Source organism: Cricetulus griseus, chromosome 4 (assembly GCF_003668045.3).
Source record: "Cricetulus griseus strain 17A/GY chromosome 4, alternate assembly CriGri-PICRH-1.0, whole genome shotgun sequence".
NCBI lineage: Eukaryota > Metazoa > Chordata > Mammalia > Rodentia > Cricetidae > Cricetulus > Cricetulus griseus.
The window spans coordinates 7,841,854-7,856,697 of NC_048597.1; the positions used below are offsets into that span (position 1 = coordinate 7,841,854).

Consider the following 14,844-nt stretch of genomic DNA (forward strand, 5'->3'; position numbering starts at 1 on the left):
ATAGTGTTGGGAAGGATTCTATTCAGCTTCAGATAATACTTAGGGATGGGCCTAATGAGGAGGGGTGGCGGTTGAGACGGAACCCTCCAAGGGGAGCCCCAAGGGAGCCCCATAGAGCTTTTAGGTGTCCCCAAGAAACTAAAGGGGCAGGGCCCTGGTTGTCAGCTCTGTCTTCTGTATGTCTGAGATTTTCTCCAGAAGGGCATGTTTTACAGTTTCCCTTTATCTGTAGGGGATTCACCCTAAGACCCTCGGTGGATGCCAGAAGCCATGGATAGGTGGATAGTACCAATTCCTATGTGTACTGCATTGTTTTCTCACGCATACATGTCATTGATAAAACTTAATGTTAAATTAGTCACAGTAAGAGATTAGTAACGACTAATGCATAGAGAAGTTGTACATAAAACCTGTAACAATGTAAGAAGATAAAATATAAATACTTTAATAAAGGTTTTGTAAACAGGGGTTCCCCTGAAAAAGCCAAAACAAAATCTTAGCATTTTCTGATGATAACTGAAACCTCAGAAAGTGGCCCCAAAGGTAAAGTCAGATCACCACACTTCACATAGCTATTATGAGTGTGTGTCTGTGGTATATGTATAGCTATGTGTTAGATATGTGTGTTGTATATATACACACACATATGTTTAGGGCTAGATTTGGGGTACTATCAGAAGAAAGGAGAACACAGATTGCTCAGGGGGGCATCCAGGGAGTCCGCTGGGCATGGAGAACCAGAGTGGCTCTTCCCCAGCTACAAGGCCACTTCACAAAGACCAAAGCAGCTCCCCTGTTCACCTTCTTGAAAATAGTTATCGCTAGGCATTCATGATACCACAGAGAAACCAAAAACCCAAAGTTCCTATTCCATACCTTTTGTGTTTAACCAAAACAGTGACACCTCCAGGCAGGACATGACTTTTTGGAATGCCCTGCTTCCGCTGTGTGTCAGGACCTCCTACAAGGCTTGCCTTCCGTACAGTTGAGGGGTCTGCTTGGAATAATATACCAGGTCTCATGGGTAGTCATCTCAATGATAAAAGTACAAGAAAGGGTACCCTGCCGATAATTGGATTCCGGTGATGGCTGTGTTTGTCATGGGAGTTGTGTGTGAAGGACAGCCAACTGTGGTTGCAGATGGAATTGTTACAGAAGCATTGTGTAAGCAAAGGTGCCAGGCCCTCCCTTGTTTGTTAGGTTTCTTGACCAGGCAGCAAAGCAGAGCAGCCCAGGGGAGTCTGTGATAGGATGGGGGCAGGGCATTGCTTGCCAACTCTGACCGCCTTCTGACAGTGAGATTTTCTCCAGAAAGACATTTTATATACTCCCCACCCCACCCCACCCCACCCCCGTCATAACCACATTAGAAAACGTTGCCTGTTGCCTGTCTTAATTGTCATTAGATCATTAAAAGAAGACATTTACATTTTGTTAAAATAGATATATTTGTTCCCTTGCTCCTGTTGTAATGACAAAGCCCCATACAGTTATGACTGTATCAAGATGACTCCAAGTCAGTGAAGTGGTGCCTACCTGGTTCCTTTGTTTCTGCACAGACAGGCTTTGATGTAAGCAGGTGTTTTCTCCTTTTTCTAACAATCTTAGTGAGAGAAAGCCCACACATCGTACAGTGCAGTCCATGTGGGTGGGTTTTCCATCACCTAAGTGAAGATTCTTTGTGGGGACATTACACATCTGAAACCCACAGTTTCCTGGAGGATACTGCAAAGTACCCATGACAGATGGCATGCTCTCTCTGGCAGTTACTGGAGTTAGCAGCAGCTGTAAATAAGCCATGGCAATCACAAGAGAATTAGAATGATAGCCATGTGAATCGCAGTGGAGGCTCTGGGCTTTCCTGCCTGATGCCCCCAGTGCATCTTTTTTTTTGGTGGAGTCTGAGAAACTCTGTCTTTGCTCTCATTTGCGTTGCAAATCACCCTTCACTGTATTCAAATCCCACCCTGTGGAATATGCTAGGTCCTACTTTTCCTGCCTTATCAGTCTTGACTTGCAGCTCTGTGGAGCAGCTGTTGTTTGAGGAAAAAATGTTCATCCTAGATGATAAAGTATTCGTTTCCTGAAAAGGGAACTTTTGTGTTTAGGATTGAAACAGACAGTAGAAGGACTGAAGAGGACTAGAAGTTATCCACCCAATATTACTGATAAGTGCATTGACAGACAATGTAAGGTTCCTTGTTCCAAAACAGTGCCTGCAGCAATCAGTTCCATGAGACCTTTAACCCTTGCTCTCAGGGAACAGACAGGTGTGGATGTCTGCGAGTTCAAGGCCAGCTTGGTTTACATACTGAGTTAGAGTGCAGCCAGGGCTATATAGCGAGGCCTTATCTTTATAGACAACCCCAAGCCAAATGCCAGTACCTTGTCATCCCAGTGTAGACCCTGACTTGGGTCCGAGCTGCAGGATTGGGATGACTAGGAGATCCCGGGCTTCACTGAGGTAAGCCACCGAGCCCACCAGTTTTCAACACCCGTCAGACATCATCACTCCATAAGTTGGGACTGTAGAAAGCCAAACTTGTTGGGTGAGGAAATCTTGGGCCATCATGGCAGCCTTCCCCTCAATCTGTCCTCCTGGGGCAGTGAAGGCTGAGGTAGGTCCACAGGGCCTGACTCAGGGTTAGCCGCCTTCTGCTCAAAGGAAACAGCAGAACTTACCAAAGATCCAGGCATGTGTCTTAAATGTCAGAGTTTTAATGACCACACATAGACATTGTGTTCAAGCGTGCTGAGTAAGCAGCTAGTGTGCACAGCCGCATCTGATGGCCGAGTGTTGTTCTTTGTGTTCTATGTCATTAACCCCTCCTACCTTCTCATTTGTCAGCTGCTCATGGATGGTTCAAAACATCGGCCTTGGGCTGGGGGTGTAGCTTGGTGACCTAAGAGCACTTGGTCAGGCATATCTGAGGCCCGTGTTTCCTTCCTAGTAGCATCTCCCTCCAACCCTCTCCCAGCGCTCCCCAGGATCACAGGCCCTGAAATGTGCTTGGGTGGTTCAAATTCCAGGTCTGCCACTGCCACTTCCTCTTCCTAGCTGTGTGACCTGGATGAGTTATTTAACCTCTCTAGGCCTCCTTTGTTTCAACTGCTCAGTGGGAGTTGTAATTGCCCTTCTCACACCCTGTGAATATTAAATACCTCAGACTAGTGTGCCTGATGGGTGGTGAACACTCCTGTACTCTCGTTCAGTATTGCGTGATCAGCACTCAGGGAACTTAAGTGTGGAACAGTTTGGGAAACGTGAGAGGTAATACATCCGTGACAATTCTTTAAGTTGAGAAATGCCTTGGGGAGGGCTGGGTGCCCCCAAGGCTCCCGGCTAAGAGGCAACTCCATGTTCTTTGCCCCACAGAGCACAGAACAGGTTGCTGCGTTTTGCCGGAGTCTGCACGAGATGAACACCTCCGACTCGAGCCCGTCTCCTCAGGATGCCACAGGCCCTCAGCTGGCAACCACGCGACAACTGTCAGATGCCGATAAATTGCGAAAGGTGATCTGTGAGCTGCTGGAGACCGAGCGCACCTATGTGAAAGTACGTCTGGAAAGAGTGGCGGGTCACTGTCTCAGTTAGGGTTTCTATTGCCGTGAAGGGACACCATGGCCATGGCAACTCTTATAAAAGAAAACATGTAATTGCAGCTGGCTCATGTTTCAGAGGTTTAGTCCACTATACTGATGGTGGGACATGGGCACATGCAAGCAGGCAGAGGAGGTGCTAAAAGTCCTACATCGTGCAGGCAACAGGAAGTGGACTGAGTGTCACACTGAGTGAAGCTTGAGCGAAGGAGACTTCAAAGCCCACCTCCACAGTGACACACTTCCTCCAACAAAGCCACACCTCCTAATAGTGCCACTCCCTTTGAGGGGCATTTTCTTTCAAACCACCACAGTCACTCCCTGAGTTTTAACTACACCAAGGTCAAAGCACAAATGTTAAGGTCTTGTTCTCTCTTATGGAGCTAGTATATTAATTAACACTGATAAATATAAATTCTTTTTTTAAATGTTATTTATTTATTTATTTATTTATTATGTATATAACATTCTGCTTCCATGTATATCTGCACACCAGAAGAGGGCACCAGATCTCATAATGGATGGTTGTGAGCCACCATGTGGTTGCTGGGAATTGAACTCAGGACCTCTGGAAGAGCAGTCAGTGCTCTTAACCTCTGAGCCATCTCTCCAGGCCAATTCTTAATTGTTATTTTGTATATTTATATAATTGGTGGTGAATATTAAACCATCTTTCTGGCTTTTCTAAAAATATCATAAGCTACTACGAAATCTGAGCTTAGGACCTGGTGAGATAGCTTAGTGGATATGAGTACCTGCTGTACAAGTATTAGGACCTGAGTTCAAATCTCAAAACCCACACTGGCTGCACATGTTTGTAACAGAATCTCTTGGTGGCAGAGAAAGGCAGATCCCAGGAGTTTGCTGACTGCCTAGCCCAAAACTTGGTGAGCTCCAGGTTCAGTAAGAGACCCTCTCTCCAGGGAATAGGTAGAAAGTGATTGAACCAAACACCTGACATCTTTCTCCAGGCACACATATAGAATTTGTATGGAATGCACGGGCACACAATGAATTCAGTTTCTTTTCAAATATAGGATCCCAATTGATGAGTCCTGATAAGAAAACTCTATAATCAGTCAAAGTTTTTGAACACTCATGAAAATGGACTGATTGAAGTCTTTTAGTAACCTAATGTGAGTCTAGGTAGAAGGGTAGGGTCTGTTTTCTGTGTGTTTTTAATTGTTCTGTTCTCACCCCAGTTGACAGTAATGAGATCTAGGGTGTTTTATTTTGTGTTTTGTTTTGTTTTGTTTTGTTTTGTTTTAAGACGGGCTCTCACTCTGGAGCCCAGGCTGGCCTGAATTCAAGATTCTCTGCTTCAGCCTCCCACATACTGGAATTCCAGCCTATGCCACCAGGAGCGGCAATCAGCTTTTAACCACTTACATTTTAGTCTAAATCAGTCTTAAATATTTTGAGTCTAGCATACTGTGACCCGCAGGCCGTATCCAACCTGCTGTCTGTTTTAGAAAATAAAGTTTTGTTGGGACACAATCATGCCCATTCCTATATGGAGCTCCTAAGCCTGCTCTTAGGGTACATGGTGAGTTAAAGGATCAGTTTCAGCTGGGCCCATGGGCCGCCTGCTTGCTGTCTTAATGGATTTCTATCTCTGGCTCCCTAGCAGGACAGTGTTTGTCTTTTCCGCCCGCAGGGCCTTGTAGACTCTAGGTATGCCAATGAAGTGTCTTTCTGGTTTGTAGGACTTAAACTGCCTCATGGAGCGATACCTGAAGCCCCTTCAGAAGGAGACCTTTCTCACCCAGGATGAGGTATGGTGGCCTGCCTTGATATTGTGAGGGAGGGGTTGACTTGCTGGTGAAGGAAGGGACAGTGACACCCCTAACACTGGGCACATCTGGAAAGCCATTTGGTTGTAGCAGGTCAGATACAGCCTGTGAAGTTTTGGTGTAAAGTTGGAACATGAGTCTCCTGTAATAGTAGACTTGATTGTACTCAGAAATCGTACACTCAGGTCCAAATAGCAATTCTGAGCCTTCCTGTAATATGGGGTAGGTTAAATTCTTTTTCATTTTTTAGCTTGATGTACTGTTTGGAAATTTAACTGAAATGGTCGAGTTTCAAGTCGAATTCCTTAAAACTCTAGAAGATGGAGTAAGATTGGTCCCTGATTTGGAAAAGCTTGAGAAAGTTGAACAATTCAAGGTAAGCCTCACCCTCAAGCCACTTAAAGCTGCCCCTTTGTGCCTCTGCTGGGTCAGGATGTACCCCCATGTCACGCCGCAGGTGTCTTTTGTTCTCTGGGAGGCTGTGGAGCTCATAGTACTGAGGGCTTGGCAGGACTTCCCAGTGGGGGTGGGGAGGCTTCCTCAGGGGAGTAGTGGGGAGAGACCACTTTATTTTTACCTTTCTTGTTTGATGCTGTTGACTCCATTAAATGTCTCTGTTGGAAGCTGCATGGATCTTGAGGTTGCATTAGTTAGTAACAAGTTAAATACATTATCTAGTAACAAATTCAATAGCCCTCTGGTCTGTCAGTAAAATCAGTTTATTTTGTTCTGGGGAACTTTGCTTGATAGAAACACTGATCACTGTCCAGTTGGACAGCATCCTTGTAGTCTTAGAGAGCAGGTTTGACTCCTGCCTGAGTCAGGGTTACTCCCCCTCGGGCTCATTTCCTCTCCCCTGGGTGGTGTTCCCTGGTAGGAATTTCTGCTTCCAAATTTCAGATCAACAAAACGCATTGATGTGTGTGTTGGCTTGCATGTCACACTGTGCTTTTAAAAGTAAGATCTGCTGTGGTATAGTTGACAAAGCATTTTGCATATCTGATAAAGTATGTGTGTATGAATACACACACACACACACACACACACACACACACACACACCCTCTGTGAAACCATCACTACAGTCAGGACTGAGTCATCCCTGAATGCCAGTTCCTGCTTGCCACACCTCCCGTACACAGGTAGTGTGTCCTGCATTCTGATAATGTAGGTTTGTTCTCATCAGGCTGATGGAACTTCCTCTGGGGAATCTGCAGTGTGCACTAGCCTGTGGGACCTTCAGAAGTCCTGTAGGTGAGCAGCATTGGGCAGCTGCAGTCAGAGGGTGGGAATCCATCCCATCCTGTGCAGCTCACACTGGAGACACTGCTTTATCTGTTACTGTATAGTGAGACACTTAGTAACTGTTACTGTAAGCAAAGGGGTGTTTTGTTTTGTTTTGTTTTGTTTTGCTTTCTGGTGGTTCTTCCCAGATTTTCCTGTGTGATTTGTGATCATGACTTGGGTAGCCATATTGTACGTATGTAGTCCTACAGCCATGGCACTTGAGAAGTATAGGACGGTGATGGGGGACGTCCTTTTGTATATATGTTTCTCTTATTGGTTGATGAATAAAACAGTTTGGCCAATAGAGGCAGGACTAGAAGACTAGGAGAATTCTTGGGAAGGTAGGCAGAGAGGGATGCCATGTAGAGACCGTGAAGATAGGACGCACCAGGTGTTCTCTGGTAAGATATGGCCATGTAGAAATACATAGATTAGTAGTTATTGGCTAATAATTAAGACAGAGCTAGCCAATAAGAAGCCCTAGATATCGGCCAATAGTTTTATAATTAATATAGTGCCCATGTGTTCATTTGGGGCTGAAGTGGTGGACCTGGTGACAAGAAAACTATAGCAACAGGAAGGGTTGAACATGAGGACGAGATTTTAGGTCTCTGATTACTGTGGATGCCAATTAAGTATGGTCTAAAGTAGACATTTTCCCCTTTAGTAAACTATCTGAACTTACTCCAAATTGTATCAGATAAACTGTGTAGTTAGAAAGCCCTTTCTTAAAGCCTAACTTTTAATTACTTTGTAATAATAATAATAATAATATAATAATAATATTATTATCATTATTGTGTGTGCACACATGCCCCGGTGAGCATTTGGAGGCTAGAGGACAACTCTGTGGAGTCAGTTCTCGCCTACCACCTTACATGAGTTCCAGGGACAGAACTTGGGTTCCCAAGTTTTGGAGGTCTGTACCTTTAACTGCTGAGTCATCTCATCTTCTATGTTGTAATTCTAAGCCTGTCTCTGAGCAAGACTAGATCCATGTGAACTTTCTGGAAGATGTTTTTCTGAGGCTTGCTTCTTTGTTCATCCACATAGCAGGGGTGGGATAAAAATCATCCCACAGCAGGTGTATCTGTCTGTCCTAACAAGGAAGGTGTGCCCTGGTGTGATCCTCTTGGGGCAGCTGTCCATGCAGACTAGCTGGAGCTACTGTCTGCACTTGAATGTGACTCTTGCATAGGAATCACTTAGGTGCTTATCTACTCCCTGGCAGAGGACAGAGGGACTTTGGAGAAGGTAGAGGCAGTGACCAGGGACATACCTTCTCCACTTTGGAGGTGTAAGCCTTTCCTTCATTTGTCTGGTGTGTCTCTTCTGTCTCGAAATAAGGAACTCATGAGAGAACTCAGGGTATTTCTGCTTTCCCAAAAAATCTGTTATTTTCTCATCAGCAGTCAAACATCTCACATAGGCCATCAAACAGTCCCACTGTAAATACTGAGAAGACAAAAACCCAGTATTAATAAAATTTATTTTAACCCAAAGTATTTTTTCTACAATCAGTTCTAGCACCTTGATGAACAGAGAAAGTCTTTGACAGGCCTGGAGACTCTGGTTGGTGCAGAGTGTGTGACAGTGTCATTTCCCTGCTCTCGTCTCTGCTGGGTCTACATGAGGAGGGGAGTGAACTTATCACATGTTTTCTCTTTACTCTAGAAAGTGCTGTTCTCTCTGGGGGGTTCCTTCCTGTACTATGCTGACCGCTTCAAGCTCTACAGTGCCTTCTGTGCCAGCCACACGAAAGTCCCCAAGGTCCTGGTGAAAGGTAAGGCTGGGCTAGGTGGTTTGGACTGGTTTGTTGGTTGCCAAGTCACATTTGTGTGGATGAAGTGATGGAAGGCTTTCTGAGAAGAATCTGAGAGTCACCTATGTGCAAGGCTGGCATTCCCGTAAGCCACAATATTGGTTTTGAGAAAACAATTGTATCACGGTCTTAATTCATCATTTATCGGTTTTCTTGCAATGAAAATTTTGAGTTAGCCATTTTGGGCTGGAATCTTCTTGCAATAATGTAAAAACCACCTTTTTTTTTTTTAAGACATGGTTTCTCTGTACAGCCCTGGCTGTCCCGGAATTCTCTCTGTAGGTCAGGCTGTCCTCAAACTTAGAGATCCTCCTGCCTCTGCCTCCTGAATGTTGGGATCCTCGTTTTCATTAATGTCCATTTTAATTCACTGTGCATCATATACTCTTGTTTCAGAAAGTCATCTTTCCTGTGTGGTAGCAGCTGTCGGTATTACCACTGAAGTTATTTCAGTTATTCGTTAAGAATCTTCTCATTGCCGATATCTCTGCCCAGACCAAAGTATAGTTTTCATGTAGGGAGGGAGAGTTCTCTTCCCTTATTGCCCCCTCCTCTTTCTCCTCCTCTCCTTTCCTTTTCATTCTCTCCGCTCTTTCTCCTTTCTGCTCTGCTTCTCCATTCTCCTCCCCCCAGCCCAGATACTTCCCTTGGAGGTGTGTCTCCAGAAGCTTTCTGCAGCCTCCACGGTTCAGGGTATGGTGGTCCACAATATGTGAAAAGTTGGTCTCCCAGCAATAAGAGAGGAATGGTGGTTAGCTGAGGCTGAGAAGGACAGGGGATGGGTTAGTAGGAAGAAGGTGGCTGGCTAGCAGGTAGTGTAGCTGAACAGGTAAGTCCTGTGTACACACAGAGGACATAAGACAGTGTGAGCGCTCACCTTGCGTGCAGAAAGCCTTCACTTCAAGCTCCAGCGCTTCCAAGAGAAAAATCAGGAAGCCTGGTGGAGCGATGGTGGCTGACAATAATTAAAGAGACAGAGTGAGTATTGTCAATGCAAAGTGATGAAAATGTTTGTGGTGGACACTCTGCTCTTGCTGATGATCATGTACGCATATATTAAAATACCAGTCCTACCCCAGGAATATGTATAATTAACATATTTCCACTTTAAAAAGCTACGTCTGGTGCATTCTGGCCACACACATCTGTAATTGCAGCCCTCAGTAAACTGAGACGGTAGGGTAGGATCTTGAGTTCAAGACCAGCCAGGACTATCTGGCTAGATCTTATCTTTAAAAAACCAGCCCAATTCAGTTTAGTCCGAAAGTTTTCACAAGTCAGTGTAATACATGCTCTGTGTATTAGCCACACTGTGACACAGCCCCTCCCAGGGGTGCTGGAGAAGTGTTTCTTTGGAAGACTGCATCAGTACAAGGTTTGGCTTCGGTCTCTGGAAATGCGTGTGCTCTTCCTCCACTGCTGCCCGGAAAACATTTCTCATCAAGTCCCTGGTTGAATAATTTCCATCCCTTGTGTTTGTGTTTGCTACCAAGAGAGCTAACTTAAGCGAAGAGCAGTGTCAGAAAATACTAGAATAAGGCAGGTTTTTGGACAACAAAAGACTCTGCCCCAGATAATGTGAGGAGTGCTAGTCTGTGCAGCGGGGTTCTGAGAATTTCCATGCCATGCTGTGTGATCTTAATCCATGTTGTCACACGTGTGTTGGCTCTGTGTGTGTGTGTTTTAAGACTCTTACTGATTGCTAGTCATTATCTGATTACTAAAATAAACATAGAATTATTTGCTCTGTAGTGAAGTTATACATGCATTATATTCCTTCAAGCAATTATTACTTTTTTAATCACTCAATTAGATTAAATTTGCCTCTGTAGATTTTTTTCTTAATTCAACAACATTAGTTTTTGCATCTGAAAAATATTATACCATCACTCCAAATTGTCCCATAAAACAGTAGGTTTGGCCTACATTTATTTAGTTGTCAAGTGAGCTGGAGGGCTTTTGGGAACCAGAGTGTGTGTCTGCCATGCTTAGCAGAATGAGGTGGGCTGGATAGGAGGTCTACACTGTGCTCTGAGAGCCTGCTTCTCCCTCATAGGGAATGCACTTCATGACTTAGTGACTGTCTCAGTTAGGGATTCTGTCACTGTGAAGGGACACCATGACCGTGGTAACTCTTATAAAGGAAAACATTTAATTGGGCTGACTTACATTTTCAGAGGTTTAGTCCATTGTCATCATGGTGGGACATGGTGTTGGCTACATCTTGATCAGAAGGCAACAAGAAGTGGACTGAGACACTGGGCATGGCTTGGGCATATATGAGACCTCAAAGCCTGCCCCACAGTGACACACTTCCTCTAACAAGGCCATACCTTCTCCAACAAAGTCACACCTGCTGATAGTGCCACTCCCAGGGGGGGCATTTTTCTTTCAAACCACACAGTGACCAACAGCTCCATGTTTGCACGTGGGAGTCTGGACATTAGAAGTCAGTATTGTCCATGTGTCAGCTACAGCGCTAGCCCAGCTTCCCTAGCATGTGTAGGTTACTGTCCCCATGTCCTTTTCCTTCAAGATTTTTTTTTTCTTTTTGAAAGGAAAATCATGAGCTGAACCTGTGGAATCTAATACCTCCAATTCCCCCCACTCCTCTCCCCCTCCCCCCTACTCTCCCTCTCCTCCTCCCCCACTCCTCTCCCTCTCCTCCTCCCCCACTCCTCTCCCTCTCCTCCTCTCCGCCATCCTCTCCCCTCTTCCCTCTCTTTTCCCCCTCCTCTCCCTCTCCTCCCCTCTCCCCCTCCTCCCCTCTCCCTCTCCTTCCTCCTCTTCTTTTGTCAGGGACCCTCACTCTGTAGTACTCTCTAACCTGGAACTTGCCATGTAGACCAGTCTGACCTTGAACTCACAGAGACTCTCCTGCCTCTGCCCCCAAGTGCTGAGATGTAGGGTGTAGGTGCTGCGCCCAGCTCAATTCTTCCTAATGGGTTTTCAAGCCACTCCAAAGCTGTGGCCATGTGAGCTCTTCTCCTGGGGTCACTGCTTTTCTTACTGTTCCAAGGCAGAAGGACTCAGCATTTCATGATGCCCTTACATGGCATCTCCAGTATCATGTAACAAACACTGTGACCACTTGGGGTGGAGATACGTTTTTAAAAGGTGAATAACCAAACTACGCATTTATTCATGGACCATCATCAGGTTCCTCTGACAGACTGGGTGCTGTTATGAAGAATTGAAGTCCAAGGGAGGGCTTGGTCTACTTTCTGAGGGACAAACGTAATCCTGGTGAATATGTAGGCTCTGAGTGTGAGGAATGAGTTGGTCCCAGCAATCATGATGATGTTTGTGTACCGATTAGATCTGATGCCTGCAACTCCAAAACAGCCAGACAGCAGAGACATGCAAGGCGGGGTATGGAGGAAGGGGCTCGCTCTTCATCCTGCAGGCCTGCATTGGGGCAGCCACCTTACCAGCACTGCCCAATTCCACAGCAGCCCGAACACAGCAGATGTCCACTGTGAAGTCACTTGTGCTTACCACCCCTCCCTTTTCACGTATTCCCCTTTCTCCGGCATTACCCTGCACCTGGAAGGCATTGTCCATCTCCCCAGTCATCCTGGTGGGCCCCTCTTTCCACTGTTCCCCTGGGCCACTTGCCATGACAGCTGGAACACAGATGAGGGCGAGGCTGGGGAGAAGGCGCTTGCACTGAAGTGCTCTGAGCTCTGTTGGGTCAGCTCCACACCATCCAGATGCTAACAGCTGGTAGCACCAAGCTGACACTGAGCAGATGGTTCTGAGGTTTCTGGCCTCACTCCACTTAATGCGGCTGCAGGGTGCTGTTTCTGGTTTCTTCCTGCCTGTTTAAAAAGTTGCTCCCAGCAATGAAGTGCTTGGAGGCTTGGGAGCCAGGCGGAGGTTTCATCTGGTGTTATGATTATCCTGTGTGACAGTGCTGGCAGCTCAGATGACAGCCATCGTTTGTCATTCATGGGTCCCAGGAGGAGGAGACAGCCATGCGGGGCCCCTTGGGGAAGCATTGAGATTGTTTAGGAGACAGACAATAGCATGCCAGCTCTGGGGTGTGGCAGACGCTGAGAGGTGTGACATCTGCCCCCCCCCCAGGCGATGAACATAGCAGTTGGGGACCCAGAGTGTCAGCACCTGCTAAAACTCATAGGTGTGGGAGAGGTACTCTCTGAATTGATTCTTGCAGGCAAATCATTTGCTATCTTTAGGAGTTGCCTGGGCCTGGAAAGAGCAGCATCCCCAAGGAAAGTAAGAAAGAGTCAAAATGTCAGAACGGAAAAACACACTCAGTTTGAGGAGTGTGACTAGCGTGCCTGCCCATCAAACACACACATGACTGACAGGCCTATCCTGTGTGTGCCTCAGCAGAGACCTCCTCCCTCTCCCCGGGGCCTGCTGTGCCCAGTCCTGTAAAAAGAAGCCTTGCGCTAGAGCCAGTGTGAGACAGGAGGCAAGGGGGAGCCACTGGGACGTGCCTCCCTGATGGTCTGTGTTCTGTCCCTTCCAGCCAGGACAGACACGGCCTTCAAGGCGTTCCTGGATGCCCAGAACCCAAGGCAGCAGCACTCATCCACCCTGGAGTCTTACCTCATCAAGCCCATCCAGAGGGTCCTCAAGTACCCGCTTCTGCTCAGGGAGCTGTTTGCACTGACTGATGCCGAGAGTGAAGAGCACTACCACCTGGATGGTGAGCCCCCCCCCCCAGCCTCTCCACACCCCAACTGCACCTGCCCCACCCAGCCTGGCCTCTGCACAGCCCCTTCCAATGCCTGTGTTCTTCTAGTGGCCATCAAGACCATGAACAAGGTTGCCAGTCACATCAATGAGATGCAGAAGATCCACGAAGAGTTTGGGGCTGTGTTTGACCAGCTGATTGCTGAGCAGACAGGAGAGAAGAAAGAGGTGAGGCGGCCCCCCTCCCCCACCCTCGATGCCCTCTCTTTATGAGGTATGATGGTTTTCTCTGGCGGGTGTTGTGCAGCAAGACTTTTCCTTGGGGAGATGCAGCACACACTTGTCCACTCACCCCGGACAAGCATCCCACCACAGACCCAAAGTACGGATGCCATCCAAGTCCACTTGGTGAACCGATGAGTTTTATTGGGGTTTCTTACAGGAATATGGGTGAGCGGTCACTTACAGGAGCAGAAATGAGTCAAAGACAGCTGTGTTTCCAAAGCCCACCTCAGCATGGGTGACAAAGCTCACAAAGCTGGGAACCTGGAGCACACTGCACAGCCTTCAGGCAGCTCAGCATGTTGTAGAATGTTCTTCACAGTGACTCTGGTCTAAAAGTCTTCTGGGTAGCTTGACTGGTTTTTGCCTCTTCCAGGCAGCTGCTCTGGTCTGGGAGTGACTCTTGGCTGCCATTATTACCTACTCTGGAGGGAGGGGTCTAGTAAATCTGGTTGGTTTCAGGGACTTCCTGAAGCCTTTTAAAATATCTTATTTAAATTAGAAACAATGTTATTTCACATATCAATCCCAGTTCCCTCTCTCTACCATCCTCCCGTGAACGAATTGTTTACCTTTTGCCTTGAGACTCTTCCTGAGAGATGGAACGTTTCGAATCTTGAGGAAACCGATGCACAGCAGTAGGAATCTTGCCTTTGAAGCCCATGTATGTTAGGTTCTTTTCCTGTTGCTTTGGTAAAATCCTCAGGCCACAGCACTTAAAAGGGGGCCTTAAGTTGTCTCACAGTTCAGGGTTAAGTCCACTATGGCGGGGAAGTCACTGTGGCAGAAGTGTGAAGGAGCCCGTCGCATTGTGTTGTCAGAGAGAGTAGTGCCTGCATGCTGGCGGTGAACTTGTCTTCTACCCCTACCCATGATTAAGGTGAACCTCCCCAAGGCAATTAAGATAATCCCACCCAGGCAGTCTTTGAGGCCAGCCTTCACCTAGACCACCCTTCACAGGTGTACCCTGGGGTCTGCCTCCTGCGCATCGAATTGCTCAAGGCTACCCATGAATTTTTATTTTCACCAGAGCTTTTTCTAGGCACAGCAAACATATTTCTGATGCTCTGCCCTTTGCCTTTGGGGTCTCCAATTTTAACCCACACTGCATGTAGAGTTGTGTGTCCTTACCCAGTCTGGGCTGTTCCTGTGAATGCCATGGAAGGTGACTCTGAGTCCTCAGATTGGAATATCTAATGTTTATCTAGTCCCAGCCACATAGTTGGTGGTTGATAAAAGATTGGTAGGTGGATGCTGGTTCCCAGTGGCAAAAGTTCTCTTCCATGTACCCAAAACCCTGCCCCACAGGGCCACACACACCTAAGAAAGGGTTAGAGTGAATCAAAAGTTGTTCCCGTGTGACACTGGATGAAAAAACATTGGCAATACTGAGGTA

The 14,844-nt window shown here is 46.7% G+C and overlaps 1 protein-coding gene across 2 annotated transcripts in view; it reads left to right on the forward strand.

Moving 5' to 3' along the window:
• The window catches only part of Tiam1 (TIAM Rac1 associated GEF 1), a 342,013-nt gene that overhangs the window by 311,018 nt on the left and 16,151 nt on the right, over positions 1-14,844 (forward strand). For both annotated transcript variants that reach the window (XM_027415559.2, XM_035444349.1), the window contains 6 exons: positions 3,377-3,556; positions 5,307-5,375; positions 5,644-5,769; positions 8,354-8,462; positions 13,000-13,179; positions 13,276-13,394. In XM_027415559.2, coding sequence (XP_027271360.1) covers positions 3,377-3,556; positions 5,307-5,375; positions 5,644-5,769; positions 8,354-8,462; positions 13,000-13,179; positions 13,276-13,394 — 783 coding nt within the window. The remainder of the gene's footprint in view (positions 1-3,376; positions 3,557-5,306; positions 5,376-5,643; positions 5,770-8,353; positions 8,463-12,999; positions 13,180-13,275; positions 13,395-14,844) is intronic.